At 38.2% G+C, this 17,437-nt stretch overlaps 1 protein-coding gene across 3 annotated transcripts in view; it reads left to right on the top strand.

Annotated features, from left to right (window-relative positions):
- Positions 1-17,437, top strand: part of LOC150089706 (palmitoyltransferase ZDHHC6) — a 181,053-nt gene that overhangs the window by 123,952 nt on the left and 39,664 nt on the right. For all 3 annotated transcript variants that reach the window (XM_090368746.1, XM_090368743.1, XM_090368745.1), the window contains one exon: positions 14,715-14,764. In XM_090368746.1, coding sequence (XP_090224872.1) covers positions 14,715-14,764 — 50 coding nt within the window. The remainder of the gene's footprint in view (positions 1-14,714; positions 14,765-17,437) is intronic.

Raw genomic sequence — 17,437 nt, 5'->3', positions numbered from 1 at the left:
CAGAAGTTAAACTAACAGGTCTGTAATTACCTGTGTCTCCCTTTGATCCTCCTTTGTGGATTGGGGTCACATTTGCACATCTCCAGTCCATGGGTACCTCCCCTGAATCCAGGGAAACTCTCATAATTATGGCTAAGGGTTTGCTTACATCCTTTGCCACCTCCTTTAATATAACTGGATAGATTCCATCCACCCCAGGTGCCTTTCTTGTGTTTATCTTCAACAATTTCTCCTCCACTTTACTCTCAGTTATTACAAGATTATCTAGCTTACTGCCAGAGTTGAATACACCTCTGGCATTCCCCTTCCTGATAACTCCTCACGTGTGAATGTCGATGCAAAATATTCATTTAGTTTGTTAGCTACCTGAGCAGGATCATCAACAGTTGAACCATCGATATCAAGTGGACCAATCTGATTCATCCCCTTTCTTCTAGAGTTTACATAAGTAAAGAACACTTTACTGTTTTCCTTTGCATCCTTTGCTAAAGATTTATCGTAATCTGCCTTCGCCTGCCTAACCTCCTTTGTAACTTGGTTACAGACCAGGTTATGTCTATCATAGGCTTTTGTGTCGCATGTTAATTTTTATGTATCCCATGCATTTTTATTCTCTGTCACATGTCTAATTAGTTCATCTGACATCCATTTAGGCCTAAATCTTGAACAATATTTCTTTGTTGGTATGAAAACCTAGTAGCTTCCAAGATGAATTCTTTGAATGCTTCCCATTTTGAATTTGCTGTTGGTAACATCATTAGTTGTGCAACAGTAGTGAAAGCTTTCCTGAAATCTGGTGTAAAAATTATTTTTTGCATACAGTTCCTTTGTATATTGATTCTGGTAGCTCATAGATCGGCCCCGGGTGCCAAGCGAATTCGAGGTCAAGCGTTCAAAGTGCGAATATATAGCGATATTTCCAAGTGATAAAAGTTTATATTAAGTTATATCGTTTTTTACTGGAAGTTCATTTATAATTCAGTTCTATACTTGAAAAATCACAAGTAAGAACAAGGAAGGAAACTCACCTTTCTTTTTAATTACATATATTTACTCTATTTTACTAACCAACTAACTTATCTAACCGCTTGGCCTCCTTGCGGCACTGCTCCTGCCTCCCCGTGGCGGGGCCGGAAACTTGGGAGGGAAAGTCAACCTCCCAGGGCAAAAAGGAGCCTAACATGGACTACGACAATTACCCAGAGCTTGAGCAGCCTAGGCGCTCATCCAGTACCATCAACAATGCTGATCATGAAATTTCTCACGATGTAACAAAGTCTAAACGACTGCGTACAGACACAGACCAACAGGAATGCCCATCATTCCTTATCTTACATAGTCTGTCGGACAAATCTATGAGCACTCTCTCACCATTTCTTATACAAAAATGTTTGGAAAATGTGGCGGGCTCTCCCAAAATGGTGAGAAGACTAAGATCTGGAGACCTCTTGGTAGAAACAGTGAGTCGTGCACATTCTGAGAGACTGTTGAAACTAACAGTATTTGGCGGGCTACCCATTCAAGTTACCCCTCATGCAACACTAAATACTTCCAAGGGAGTAATTGCTGAGTGGGATCTGATAAATGTAACAGAAGATGAACTGGCCCAAGAACTCAAACATCAGAAAGTAATACAAGCCAAGCGCATCATGATCAGGAAAGATGGAGAACTTGTTCCCACCCGCAACATCATCCTGACATTCGGAACACCTATCTTGCCATCCAGTGTCAAAGCCGGCTATCTCAACTGCCGAGTACGACCCTTTATCCCGAATCCTATAAGATGCTACAAGTGTCAAAAATTTGGTCACGCACAAATGGCTTGTCGAGGAGATCCAGCCTGCCCAAACTGTGGGTCGAAAGAACATTCGCACACAGACTGTGACGCCAAAACACCGCACTGTCTGAATTGCAAAGGCGTGCATCCAGCCTACTCCAAGTCATGCGATCTATGGAAAACTGAAAAAAAAATCCAAAAGTACAGGGTAGAACGAAAAGTCACATACCAAGAGGCAAGAAAGCAAATTATGCTTAACGCACCTAAGAACACCTATGCAGCAGCAATGCAAAAACACCAAACAACAGCAACACAAACTGAAGTATCAGTCCCCCCAACAATGTCGATTGCAGATTGGGCCCGATCTATACTGTCACCATCAATGAAACAGACTCCAAAAGAGCAAAAGGTAGTAGATAGAGCCAACAACACCCCTGTCTCAGTCCCACCAGCAACCCCACATAGACCACCAGATATTTCAAAGTCAAAAACCGACTCAGTTACAAATAGGAAGACAAACAATATCACTTCAGAAAATATGGACACTGATAACAATACTGACCCAAATGAACCTATCCTAGATCTTCATGCAGAAGATGTCTTGGATACCGGACGCCCAACCTTTCCAAGAAAAGAGAAAATGAAACTCGATCGCCACAAACAGCCTGGAAATAAAAAAGACTCAGAATCTTCCTCAAGTAACAAAACCAAATAATGCACCAAATCATACAGTGGAACTGTAGAGGAATTCGCAGTAACATTGATGATATCCACGAGTTGATTGATCGTTATCATCCCGTAGGCATCTGCCTACAGGAGACAAATTTAACACGTCATGTGTCACTCTCAGTTAAAAATTATGCACTCTTTAGAAAAGACAGAACTGCTACAAATAATGCTCACGGAGGGGTAGCCATACTCATAGACTCCAGAGTACCTTGCAGATTAATTCCTTTACAAACCTCCATCGAAGCTGTTGCAACACGTATTGTGATTGGTATTACTTTGACAATTGTTTCTATCTACCTTTCGCCCAATCACTCCTATACCATCCATGAACTGGAAGATCTTATTCAGCAGTTGCCAACCCCTATCTGTTTATTGGGTGACTTCAATGGACACCATCCATTGTGGGGTTCTCCCAATGCAGATAGACGAGGACAACTTATCGAACAGCTTGCTGACAGACAAAATCTGATTATACTAAATACTGGCTTGCCAACTTACATCCATCTCTCTACGGGTACAACTTCTGCAATAGACCTTTCGATATGCTCTCCGATCCTCTTCCCTAGTATTGAGTGGACGGCCCTCGACAACCCGCTAAATAGTGATCACTTTCCGCTAATATGTAAAATTCAAACAGCACAATCCATAATTTCCCAAAACTATGTAAAATGGAAATTTCACAGAGCAGATTGGGCAAAATTCACTTCCCGAGTGTCCTTTGATGAACAGATCATCGAAACCTGTCCTATTGACACAGCTACCGATCACATCACAAGACAAATACTCGCTGCTGCATGCACTGCGATTCCACAATCACAGTCAACAACCCATAGAACCACAAACTATTGGTGGAACGAAGAGTGCAAAGGTGCAAAAAAAGAAAAAAACCGAGCATGGAATCTGTTTCGAAAATATCCCACCACCGCCAATCTTATAAACTACAAGAGACTCAGAGCCAAGGCCCGTCACATTAGGAAGAAAGCTAAAAGAGAATCTTGGATTCGATTTGCGAGCACGATTAATAAGAATACTGATTCAAGAATAATATGGCGGAAAATAAAACAACTAAGTGGCAAAGCTCCCCAATTATCCTCTCCAATTCTGAACTGGAATGGACAGGATCTTTCTTCTCCTGCAGATATAGCCAATGCCCTAGGGACTGTTTTTTCACAGCTATCTGCCTCAACAGCATATGATCTATCATTCCAGAAGATCAAAGCATTAGCTGAAAAGTCCAAACTGAACTTCAGATCTACGAGTAAATGTACTTTACCTTATAATCAGCCGCTTACAATGCTTGAACTTCAAGAAGCCATATCTAGCTCAAAACACAGTGCTGCAGGCCCCGACGGAATATACTACATAATGCTCCAACACTTAAATAAAGAATCGGTCTGTTCACTGCTCACTTTTTTCAATCGCATCTTTCTTGAACATTGTTTCCCCAGTTCCTGGCACCACTCCTATATAATAGCAATTCCGAAACCAGGAAAAGATCATTCCATTCCTGAAAACTATAGACCTATTTCTCTCACCAGCTGCTTAAGCAAAACCCTGGAAAAAATAATTCACCGTCGACTTACTTGGTTTCTCGACTCTAAAAATATAATTTCTGACAATCAATTTGGATTCAGAAAAAATCGATCAGCCCTGGATCTCATGGTCAAAGCGGAAACAAACATCAGGAATGCATTCATTCGAAATGAGCATCTCGTCATGGTATGCCTTGATGTAGAAAAAGCCTTCGACACCACATGGCGTTTTGGTATCCTAAGAGATCTGCATTCCCTTGACCTGAGAGGCCACTTACCGTACTTCATATTGAATTTCCTTCAGCACAGATCTTTTCAAGTCCGATACCGACAAGTTCTCTCTCAAACATATATACAAGAAGAAGGGGTCCCACAAGGCTCTGTGCTCAGTGCCACCTTATTCGCAATAAGAATAAACCATATGACTAAATATATGCCCAGCACTGTGAATTCATACCTCTATGCCGATGATTTCACTTTTTCTTGCAGTTCTCAAAACATGACTTTCATTGAGCGGCAGCTCCAAATTTCAATTAATAATATTCAGTTATGGATGGCACAGAATGGGTATAGACTCTCTTGTTCAAAATCTAAAGTAGTTCACTTTTGCAACAAAAGGAAGATGCATCCAGATCCAGAAGTACACTTAACAAATCAAACTATCTCAGTTGTGAGCAGCATTCGTCTGCTTGGTCTGACTTTTGATAGTAAGTTGAACTTCATAGAGCACGTTAAACATCTAAAGACGTCTTGCCTGAAAAAAATGAACATACTCAGAGTCATTTCTTCTACATCATGGGGTGCAGATCGGTACACGTTACTGCATTTGTATAGAGCCCTAATCAGATCTCGCCTTGATTATGGTGCCCCGGTGTATGATTCTGCTAGAGAAAGTGTGCTAGCGCGACTTGCACCAATTCAACACTCTGCCCTGAGGATTTCTACAGGCGCTTATAGAACTTCACCAGTCCAAAGTCTTTATATTGATGCTCATGAACTTCCTCTAACCCTCAGAAGAAAGATGTTAATTCTTAACTATACAACTAAAATCCAAAGTCTACCTACCCATCCCATTAGGCCGATACTTAACGACCCACAGTTCACAACATTCTATAGAAATAAACCAAGAGCAATTCAACCTTTTGCTCTCAGAGCTCAAGCACTATCAGAAACCTGGAATATAGATCCCGATAAAGTTCTTCAAGATTTAAGCAGTACGGATCCCCCATGGAGGTGTATTATGCCACTCTGTGACAGTTATTTTCTAAACTGGGGAAAACACTCTCTTGCAAATGTTAATATACAACAACTCCATATAGCCCATACACAAAATTATCTGCATTTTTCAAAAATATATACTGACGGATCAAAATCTGAGAGTGGAGTGGGTGCATCAGCCGTTTTCCCTCATAAAACCTTTTCTGTATCACTTCCCAATGAATGCAGCAGCTATACAGCTGAATTATACGCCATCAAAATTGCAATGGAAAATATCCTCCATCTGACCATCCATAAAAGCATGATATATACAGACTCCCAGAGTGCGATTATAGCTTTACAGAACAATTCTTCTAAAACACATCCTTTAATAAAGCTCATAAAATCCAAACTGATGCATCTTCAAGAACTCCAACGAGTGGTCATTTTCTGTTGGATCCCAGGCCATGCTGGGATACTAGGAAACGAACGTGCAGACTATGCCGCTAAACATCCATCCGACAGAGAATTATCACAGCATTACGTCCCATATCTTGACTACAAAAGTAACATTCAAAGAATGTGTAAAGAACAATGGAGAATTCAATGGCAAGCCCAAACGCACAATAAACTCCGCCAAATAAAACCTGAACCGCAATCGTGGACCTCCAGTTTCCGTATGAACAGGAGGGAGGAAGTAATTTTAACTAGAGCGCGAATTGGCCATAGTCACTTTACCCACCTTTATCTCCTCACAGGTAATGATCCTCCACAATGCACACAGTGCAATTGTCCACTCACAATAAAGCATATTCTTATTGAGTGTACTTTATACACCACTGCCCGCCAAGTCTCTTTTAGCTTTCTACCAAACCTTAAAGAACCTTTGACACTCTGCCATATCATAGGTAACGACGCTAATCTACTGGAGTTCTTTCACTTCACAAAAATTATCGAATTATATGATCGTTTTTAAGTAATGCCATCACAACCACCATGCATATGTACCATTTATAACAGTGATAGGTGCAATATGGCCTAAGCAGCCCTTGCACCAAAAAACAGCAACAACAACAGCTCATAGATCCACCCTTAGTTCATCTCACAATTTGAACATGTGTCATGCTGCAGGAAAAGGTTTGCCATCAATGATCTAAAATGTGTAAATTATCATGATTTCTTCTGTTTCACATATAACAGTTTTTCACATTTAAAGAACATACACAGTTCATCATGTATCTCTTCAGGAAAGCATATCTTGAGTATAAGGTATATTTAAAATGCTTATGGTCTACCACAGTAAGAATGAAGCAATCTAGAAATGAATAAAGTTTTATTCAAAGATTTTTGTTTTACAAATTTTGTTCTTGAAAATGTTTGCCCACACATGTAAATGTTTACAAAAACAGTGAACAATTTTTCTGTCTTTTGATAGGAAATTTTTGAATTAGAGACATTTATAAAATTGCATATGAATATTTTGAATGGAAGGCATCTTTCAGTTGTTCATTAGTCTATTGAGGTCAAGCTAATAAATTTCAAATGCTTTTGTTTCAAAGATGAAAGGGTTCTGAAACAAGTGACTATCTTTGGGGGTGTTCTTCAAAATTCTGAAATTGTTTGAAATCCTTTCTGCAACAATTCTAACCTCTTATAGAATCTATCTTGAGGAACTTTGGTTTCCTTCTTGTGATATACTTTTGCAACAAAGGAAAAGGGACAGGTTTCCTTCATTCAGTTGTTTAGCAAAGAGTCTGAGTTGTCAAATAGTCTGCTGCAGTGAACACACCTGATTTCATAATGGGTAGGATTAGATCACATCCAATGAAACAGAAGGAGGGTTTACTCTTTGGGTCAGTTACAGAAAGCCAAGCCCTTTTTGGTATGTGATGCCAGTGAAGAAGTTGTAACTGCATCTGAGTGTAATATTGTGATAGATGCTAATTTCTTGCAAGTTTGTAAGTAGAGGAGTCATTGAAACAGTCTTTTCATTAAGGGATGAGCCAGCAGGTCGGATGAAACCATAGTGTAGGTGTGTAAGGCATGCACCACCATAGGTTGCCAGATCCCTGGTTTAACTCCCCCACTTGGTAACAACTATTTCAAGCATAACATTCGGTTCTTGAGACTGTAGCAGATATTCTCTCAGGTATGCCCAGCTGTGCTTGCTACCTGTGAGCCTGAAACACTGATGGAACTGATATTCGAGTAACATTCAAGTCAAGTGGATGTAATTTCGGCAAAGTCCAGCCGGTCTGTGATGGCCAAATCCTCTGATTGCTCCTTCACGATGGTGGGACTGTTAGCAACCTTGGATGTGCAAGTCCTGAAATATGGCACCCAGCACACTGGAGGTGACCACCCAGATGCAAATCAATGTAAGCAGAGGGTCAAGGTGTGGTGCCCTCACTACATGGAGGAATGCAGCTCCTCTATGTTACCAGGCAATACTAGGTGGTAGATGAATCTCGTCAACCAGTGCAAAAAAAAAACAAAAAAAAACACCACTTTGCTTATTGGAGGCTTGAAGTGGCAGAATCCATGTTTAATCTCCAGAGCAAACCTCTGACAACCCAATCCCCATCTCTTCCATCTTGCAGTATGATTGATGTTTTTTGAGTTTATGATGGACTTCATGGTGAGATCCAATCTTCCTTAAATTTCAAGGGTTACAGCTCTAAAACAGTGTTCGCAGGCCGACCGCTAGATAGTCCATTGACTGAACCTCTTGATAACTCTCTAGGAGACTTCTGGATCAGCTAGTGTATAATCTTGCTGCCTCTACTTTGCCAGATAGTGATTGGAGGGAGTCTGAGTAGTGGGTATGCAGAAGGCGGGGTCATTGTTGAGGCCACATTATGCAAAAGAGCTGGGTATAGTTTTGTCATGTGTACACCATATTCAAAAACTTCATTAATTTATACAGCATGTCTTAGCCACCTTTTCTTACTTCTAAATACACCATGAATTTGCCAAACTAATAGAACAAACTTATCTGTGAAAAGATCTAAACCTTTCAAAAACTTCCTCTTTCATTTCACAAATATACTGGTCCCAGTTTTAATCTTAATGATCTCCATTTCCGCTTACAGGTCTGCCAAACCCTGTGTACTTTTTCTGACAGAATCCCAGTTATTGGTTGATTCAACTACTGCTCATCTCAGCTGTTGGAATTATTTGCTGTACGATTCCTTTTGCTTCAAAGGTGGTACTTGTGCATATGTCCATTCTGATATTCCCTGCCAGAGATTTAGTAATTTAGAATCTCTATTCAATCTTCTCTGGCTTAAAATCTCTCCACCAAATTCTGTCAGTCTCTTGCCTCTATCATTCTCCCAACTCCACTAATCAATTTCAACAGTGAGGTAATTTTCTTTGCTGATTTTAATGTTCACACTTCAGCTGGCTTCCATTTTATAGTCACAGGGACCCAGCTGGTTGAGATGCTGAGACTTTTACAATTACCAGACACAGATTGTTCATATACCTACCAGAATACCAGACAATCCTAAGCACGCTTGATCTTTTCCTCACAAACAACCCTTCTAAGTAAACGGTCGAGGTGAGTGGTCCTCTAGGAACCTCAGATTACAACTTGTTGATCTCTTGTCCATTGGAGCCTTTCTCTCATGGCCATTCTGAACCATGTGTTGTTTAGCATTACAAGAATGCAAAATGGGATGATCTACAAGGTTTCATTTCTTCTTTTCCTTGGTTAGACTACTGTTTCAAATCTGATATCAATGTTTGCTCAGATCATGTCAGTGAAATTATTCTTGTGAATTATTCTGCTTGAATCCTTTATTCCACACTCCACTTTAAAAAACTCTTATCCTTCACCTAACTAAACATTAGTTTTTCAATAAATGTGCTAAGACAGTAAAGGGAAGAATGTATATCATAATTGGTTTGTTTCCAAATCTCCAGGTTGTAGAAGACTTGCTTCTTGTCCAAATGGTAGCCAAGCATTCTGGTCTCTTTCCAAAGCTATTGGCCACAACTTTTGCCCATCTCTGTTCCCACCTCTGTCAAAACCAGATGGTGCTATTGCCATTTCAGCAAAAGATAAAGCTGACCTGCTAACATCCTATTTTTCTTCCAACTCATGTATTGATGATTTTGGTAAACAGCCTCTTACCATTCCCAGTACAACCTATTCAATGTCTCGTGTGGTCTTCTGTCAAAAGGATATCAGAAGAATTTTGGTCAATATTGATGCTAAGAAAGCTCCAGGTCCTGATGATATTTCTCCACTTGTTCTGAAAATCTGTGCTCCTGAACTTACTCCTGTTCTTTGCCACCTTTTTTTGCTTTCTTATTCCAAAGGTGTTTTCCTTTCTGCTTGGAAATTTGCTCATATCCAGCCAGTGTCTAAAAAGGGTGATAAATCCCTCCCATCCAATTATCGTTCCATTGCAATTACTTCTACTCTTTCTAAAGTAATGGAGGAATCAATTAATCACCAACTCTTAAACTGTCTAGAAACCTTCCATCTGATCAATGGCCGCCAGTGTGGATTCTGTCAGTGTCAATTCACTGGTGATATTCTGGCTTATGTTACCCATCTATGGACAAATTTGATGGTAAAGTTTGATGAAACTCGTGCAGTTGCTCTTGGCATTTCAAAGACTTTTGATCATGTTTGGCATAAAGGTCTTCTAAAAAAGCTTCCATCTAAGCTTCCAGCCCTTGCACCAACAACAACAACCATCTTATGGTTTGCCAACTGTTTTTTGTTATTGAGTATCTAGTTTTCTCTCTGACTGCTCACTTTGGGTGATGGTAGATGGCTCTTTGTCATCTAACTTCACTGCTAATGCTGATGTTCCACAAGGTTCGATTCTTTCTCTCACTCTTTTCCTCTTGTAATGTTAATGACCTTCTTCCATTTACCAGAAATCCTATACATAGTTTTGCTGATGATAGCACATTGCATTCCACCTTCCAATTTGTGAATCCTTTGCCCTGCTCAAATAACTCAAACTTCTCATCCACTACCAATTCCTTAAATGCTGATCTCCAGATCTCCAGTGAGGCAAAAGATAGCTTAGTTGATTTCAATCCTTCTAAAACTTATCTCGCAAAAAGGATTCATCGGCTCCTGTGTTTGTTTTTGATGACACTCTGATTTCTAGGCAAAATCATTAGCATTAGTTGAGGCATATGAATGCAAGAAAGCAAGTCGATGCAGCATCAGCCAAAAAAAAAAAAAAACACCTCCCATTTCATCCATCCATTCACTCCAAATGCCTGTCTAGCTCAGCCTTAAATTTATTCAAGCTATCAACTTCCACAACAAGAGATGGAAGTCTGTTCCAGCCATCCACTATCCACTGGCAAAAGGCAAATTTCCACACATCTCTTCTACAACTGTCTTTCCTCAATTTGAATCTTTTGCACCCTCAGGTTCATAATCTGAACAAGAGGAAAAATCCCATCAGCATTGAACTTACTCAACCCTTCAAGACCTTGTACACCTCAATCAGATCATCTTGCAGGTGCCTAGTTGCCAGGTACTGCAATTTGCAGAACTTGAGTCTTTCTTGGTAAGAGCACTGCTTTGTTCCCCTCACTAATCTTGTTGCCCTTCTTTGTACTCATTCTAGCAATTCTACATCCTTCCTAAAATTAGACATCCAGACCTGCACACAGTACAGTCAGTCCTCGTATAACACATGTTTACATTACACAAATTCGATCATACACAATTTATAAATAGGGGAACGATATCTTATATAACATGAACCAAATTCGCTTACGCACGATTCGCCTTTGTGTTTACAAGAAATGGCAGTCGAACGCAACACGATAGGAATGAAGAGAAGATTCTGAAAATATATTTGTGGTGTTTTATATCAGTGAAGGGGAAACACATTTCACCATAATAACGTAAAAACCCACACAATTCTATCGGTATTATCGCAATTGCAATTAGATCGAGTTTACTACCAGATTCCACTAGCAGAAACGCAACTGGAAACTGTTTTTATTGTTTTATGGTAGTAACCCCTAGAAGTGTTTTAGTAAAATGTGAGGTGTTAATAGTGTATCTCTGCCTTTACGATGTTGTTTATTCAGTTGCTACACTTGCGCAGCTTTGTTTATGTGTGTATCAAGCGTGCCTCCTCGTTTTGTAATTGTGCTTTATTCCCCAAAAATGAGTAAAATACTTAAAAGGTGTGAAAAGGAAGCGGCTTGGTGAAGACACTGCAGATTCAGAGAGAAAAAGGAAAGCAATATCGATAAACAGAGGCGCGGACTGGTGAAAATTTGTAGTGGCCTTATACTAGCGTTTATGGCCAAAATCACACCGGCCTCCGGCCCACCGGGGTTTCCCCGGTAAGGCTTGTGGCCAGTCCGCCTCTGTCGATAGAGAAAAAATATGATATTGTGAAACGCTTTGAGTGAAATGAAAGACCATGTGATATTGCAAGTACTACAGACCTAAATGAGGCAACGCTGGGAATTACAAAGAATGCAGAGAAAATAAAAAAAACTTTCATCGCAGGAACAACTCAAAGTGTAATTAAAATCCATTAGATTAAGACACAAAGAATTGGAAGAGGTGGAACGGCTGTCATCTGTTTGGATAGAAAATCAAACAAAAAACAAGTTTGATTACGATAGAAGCAAAAGCAGTAGCAATATTTTATTACGATTATTTATTGTGTTTGGTAATGTTTTGATTACAAATGTGTGTTCAATCTTGGGTGGTCGGCACTTAACCCTATTTTTCCCATAGGGCCTGTTTATATTGCGCGAGGGTTTCTAGGAACATAACTATCGTGCTATACGAGGACTGACTGTACTAAAGTTGTGGCCTGACCATTGTCCTGTACAACGAGAAAATCGCCTCCTTATCCTTGCTAGCAAAATTCCTATATATCATTGACAAGACTCCATGACCTGCCCTGGCTGCTCGTTTGCACTGCTCAGTGAACTTCATATCTGATTGCACAATTACCCCAGGTCCTTTTTATTCTCCACTTTCTTGAGTGTAGAACAACACAGTTGGTACATTTCTCTTGGATTACTGCTATCCATATGCAGTACTTTGCATTTGTCAATGTTAAACTTAGTTGCTACTTCTCAGTCCATTTGCCCAACTTATCTAGATCCTGTTGCAGTAGCATACTGTCTTTACTGTCGTTATATCTCTATTTGGGATTACTCTGACTTCTGATCTCTCTTGGCATAAGCACATCACAAATATTGCTTCTTCTGCATCTAAAAAACTGGATTTTCTCTTTTGCTCTTGGCATTACTTTTCTTTCAGTTGTTCACTTTTTACAAATTGCAAATCTGCCCTCTTATGGAATATTGTTTGCACATCTGTTGTGGTGCCCCAAAAACCTGTCTGAGGCTTCTAGATTGTATTCAGAAAAGTGCAGTTAGGTTAATTAATGACTCATTTCTAACAGTCTCTCCACTCTCTGTGTCATAGACGTTCTGTTTCTGCTCCTTGCATTTTCTATACTTCTATGGGCACTGTTCTTCTGAATTGGATTCTATAATTCCTGCTCTCTCTCTCTCTTCAAAGTAGTCTGAATATGTGCTGCAACCAAGCAACATCCTTTTACTGTTGAGCTTTAAACTCAGAACCAACTTTTCTTTTCCTGAAAATTATAAACTACAGAAGTTCAAGTCTTAATGTCAACAGATATCTTCTTTCATCTTCTCAACCCATGCATGGTACTAAGTACTATAGGTTCTAATAAATACTTCTAGTGTTTGGGAGAATTCTGTGTTGTTTTCAGCGACGCTTGGTTTTTGTTTATCATTAACTGTGTGTTGTAAAGAATTGGCATACAATTTTATTTGATGTTTGTTTACATTGAGGTTAGTTTATTTACATGGATAAACTTTTGATAAATTTTTAAGGCTTGTTCTGATTTATAGCTCAGCCGAAAAGTAAGTTGTTGTTGTTGGTTTTAATTTTAATTTTCAGCCATTTATTTATTTTTAGACAGGTATCAGAGTTGATCCTCAACATTTCAAAAATTTCAGTACACTGAATATGCTTCCTAATAGAGATGGTAGGGAATATGTTAATAGAAATGGCTTTTAAAAAATATTTTAAAAGTATGTAACAGAAATTTTTTTCAGCATCATAAACATATATAGGTACTGAAGGGGAAAATACAAACTACTTTTAATTAAATTTTGTATTTTGTTTTAAATAATAATCATTTGCACTATTTTAACAATCTGAATTAATCATCAGTAGTGATTAATTCAGATTTATAAGTGTAATTTTAACATTCTGATAGAAAATACAGTGCCCTTGCCAATTGTGGAAAATATATTCCTAAATAGTACCATGGTTGGCAAGGTCCATTAGAAAATAGGGAGCTAGAGGAAAAATAATGTTAAAATATGTGAAAAGAACATGGTAAATTTAATTTTCTGTTTAAGATTGATGTATAAAAATGATGATAAAGTTGACAATATAAGAAATACTAGTTAAGAACATATTTTTCACTTTCATCCTTTAATGACCTTTAAAATAAAAGATAAAATGTTAACTTACATTCCTGTATAACAAATACAGTAATCTTCAAAGAATTATGAAAAAAGTCCAGAGGTTCTAGAAAAATGTAAATGTTAGTTATGAATGTGAAAATATATAGAGAGATGGTTAAATGCCCATGCACAATCCACATCTAGACTTCCTACAGTTTTTCACAGACTGCAAATGATATAAACTTAAGTTAATAATCTATACATAAAGTAATTATTTTGGTTTTGTATTTTTGTAAGTTCCCTTAATCTGACATGCAACATTTAAAATATTGATTGTGTATTATACGGAGTGCACCTTTCTTCTTGTTCTATAATAAAAGGAACAAAAATATGTTATCATAACATTTCATTAATTTCATGCCAAAAAAATGATCCAGACCATGATAAGTTACATTTTTCCAAATCAGCTCCTGCAGTATTATGCTCTGTCAAGATTTATGATGGGTGTGGTGATGTGGTTGCTCCAGAATACTCAAGATTGTGGGGATCTTGGACCAGTGAAATTAGTGTTGGTCCAGGGCCTTCAACCTTATTTTTTAGTGCCTGTAAAAGTATGCATACCACAGTCCTAAACTACTTATATGTGGCATTGTCACTAGACCCACCCAAGTGATTTATGGAAAGTGGAAGCAAATAATTGAGTTATTTTGTTTAAGGAGACTGGACTGAACCATGTACACAAAAGAGAAAAAAGTTTGGGTTGTAAAATTTTAGGATGTAAATATAAAACTGTTTTATCTCAAATCTGCAATTGAAGGGGGATTCCTGTGGTATGATCAGAAAATTATGGGAATTAAAATTGATTTCAGTTAGTAGTTTCAAGAGTAATCAGTTCTTTTTTGTTTACTGTAACAATGAAATCCACTAATAGGATTCCTTTTTTCAGTTTTTCATTTTCTATATGTTTTATTTCCATTTATTCACTTACTTAACAAAACCATTCTTTGGCATTCCAGGCATTGGTTATATGGAGAAAAGTTAGAGGAAACTGCAAGTCCTGTGTCAGGTAAACCACTTACTAAACTATACTTTTACTGTTATAGATATCTTCATTTGTTTTAATAATAATAGAATGCATAGGGTGGTGCAGTGCTCATGACTTTTAGCTATTTCAGTCACAAAAGGACATAGTGTGTTTTAAGTCACTGAACCCATGCATGTGCCAGTATGTACTGCTGTATGCTGTACATTGACATGTAGAGCTTAATGTATGTCTACAGATAAACCAAATTGTGCAATAGTGTGGATTTGGTGACTTTAAACAGTTTGCTTGGCTGGCCAAGCCAGGGTTATACTACTCTGCCTTAAAGAAGGGTATATACAGGACCATTATAATCAAACTGTCACTTTGAATGACTGTAGATGGAAAATGGCTAATCACATTGAACTTACATTTAGGTTGGACAATAGTTTAAAAAAAAGTTCCATAATGTAGGAGTAGGGGGAGAAAAATGGTACTGTACATTATGTAGGATGCAGAGATGAGGGAAACCCCTGGTGCCATTTGACACTAACCACACTATACAATGTGTAGAACTATGCAAATGATACCTATGTAGTACGAGAAATCCCTGAGTTCTGCTGCATGAGCAAAAAGTGTGTTACTCCAGTTCATATAGGTACCTATCCTTTGAATTTTTCTGACTTATAGGTAACTATAAGAGTTACCTATAATAGATAATAATATTATCTTATATATTATAATTAATTATAATATAATATTATATTATAATATTATTAATATAATATAATATTATATTAATAATATTATAATAATAGAGGTAACTATTCCAGTCTATATGAGGTGTTGAGAATCTGGGACTCTGAGCACAAAAACTGCAACTTTCATTGGCATCTCCATAGCCAGGTGGGCAGGAGCAGCAGTGCGTAGCACATGCTTCTTGATTAGACCGGGGTTCGAGCCCGTGACCACCAAATACGGAGGATGCGGAAAGGTCAGGGAATGACCACCGCATATCCCTGGAGCAATATGGCCTTAGTTGCTAATGCTCCTAAAAACCAAATAACAACATTGTGTACATTGATCTAAATAAAAAAAAAAAACAGATATTTTCTCTCAATCACAACACAATAAAAGATGTATGTTATCTTCTGTTATGGTGTCATGTTGCTCTTACAATTATTTTTTTTAAATCTCAAAAAAAAAAAAAAAAAAAACCCCTACACTATTGTTTAATCCCCCCATATAATTTTTATTATGGCCCCTAGTTTTATTATCATTTTCCATCTCCATTCATTTCACTTTCTCCTGTCAGAACCTAGTTACTAAGCTTTTGTAGCCCGCATAGTTAAAATGGTTGTTCATATGGGCATGCCCTCTCACCAGCACCAGGCATGTTTTCTATATTTTGACTTTTTCAAGAGGCTTGATGTCTTTTATTTTTTTTTTCCTTTTATTTGTTTAAGTTGCAGTCCCATGAGTGTCTTATACAGTGGGATTATGACCTCCTGTCTTTACAAGAAAATGTTCAATAAATTTTCAGTATGATATTATGGGCCATTCTTGCTGCCTATTCACACTGCATGAAAAGCTTCATGTCTGCCTGCAAAATCATGTCTCTCTCTCTCTCTCTTCTACTGCTTTTATTTTATTTCCACCTAGGGCATGAATAATTTTGGGGCTGTTACTGTTTTCCAAGTGTAAAACTTGCAGCTTTTGTAAAATTTTGCAGCTTTAAAACATATACAGCTGCCATTTTCTCACCATCATTGAAGTCTTTCCAAATATGTAGGCTGTTTGGAACTGGTCATTAACTACTCACCTGATATTATTATTATTATTAGCAGTGGTATATGGTGCAAGAAAACAAGCTTATAAAGCATCAGAAAAAAAAAGAAAAAAAAGCAACACTCCCACATCACTTATGGGAGTATTACTTTTCCAACATCTCCAATAATTTGTCTTGTTCTTCATTGAATCCATTCAAACTGCCCACTTCCACAACACCATATAAAAGTTTGTTCCAACAATCAACCACCCGCTGGCTGAAGGCTCTGCACATCTTTTTTTTTTTTTTATGTAAACCCCAAACACGAGAGATATTAGAACCTATAGTACTTAGTACCGTGCTTGGGTTGGAGATTGAGAAGACAAAAGAAGATATTTGTTGACATTGGACTTGGACTTCTGTAGATTGTAATTTTCAGGAAATACGTATGAAGGAAGGTTGTTCCAGAAAACGGCAGTTGAATGAATAAATGAGGAAGATGAAAAGTTGGTTCTGTGGGTTTGAAGTTGGACAGTAAATGGATGTTGGCTGGTGGCGGCACGTGTTTTGAAAGAGAGAGCGGGAATTATAGAAGCTAATTCAGAAGAACAGTGCCCATGGAAGTATCTGTAGAAGAGGCATGCAGCAGAAACAGTGCGTCTATGAGACAGCGAGTGGAGAGACTCTGTTAGTGATGAATCATTAATTAACCTAACTGCCCTCTTCTGAATGGAATCTAGAAGCCTGAGAGAGGTTTTGGGAGCACCACTCCAGATGTGGTAACAATATTTCATGGCAGGGCGGATTTGCGATTTATACAGAGTGAGCAGTTGTTTGGAAGAAAAGTAACGCCTAGAGCAAAAGAGAAAACCAAGTTTTTTAGATGCAGAGGAAGCAATATTTGTAATGTGCTTGTGCCAAGAGAGATTAGAAGTCAGGGTAATCCCCAA

Source organism: Mastigoproctus giganteus, chromosome 2 (genome assembly GCF_048544385.1).
Source record: "Mastigoproctus giganteus isolate SK-2022 chromosome 2, ASM4854438v1, whole genome shotgun sequence".
NCBI classification, from domain to species: Eukaryota; Metazoa; Arthropoda; class Arachnida; order Uropygi; family Thelyphonidae; genus Mastigoproctus; species Mastigoproctus giganteus.
Note: the sequence above shows the minus strand (reverse complement) of the source record. Positions and strands in the feature narration are given on the sequence as shown.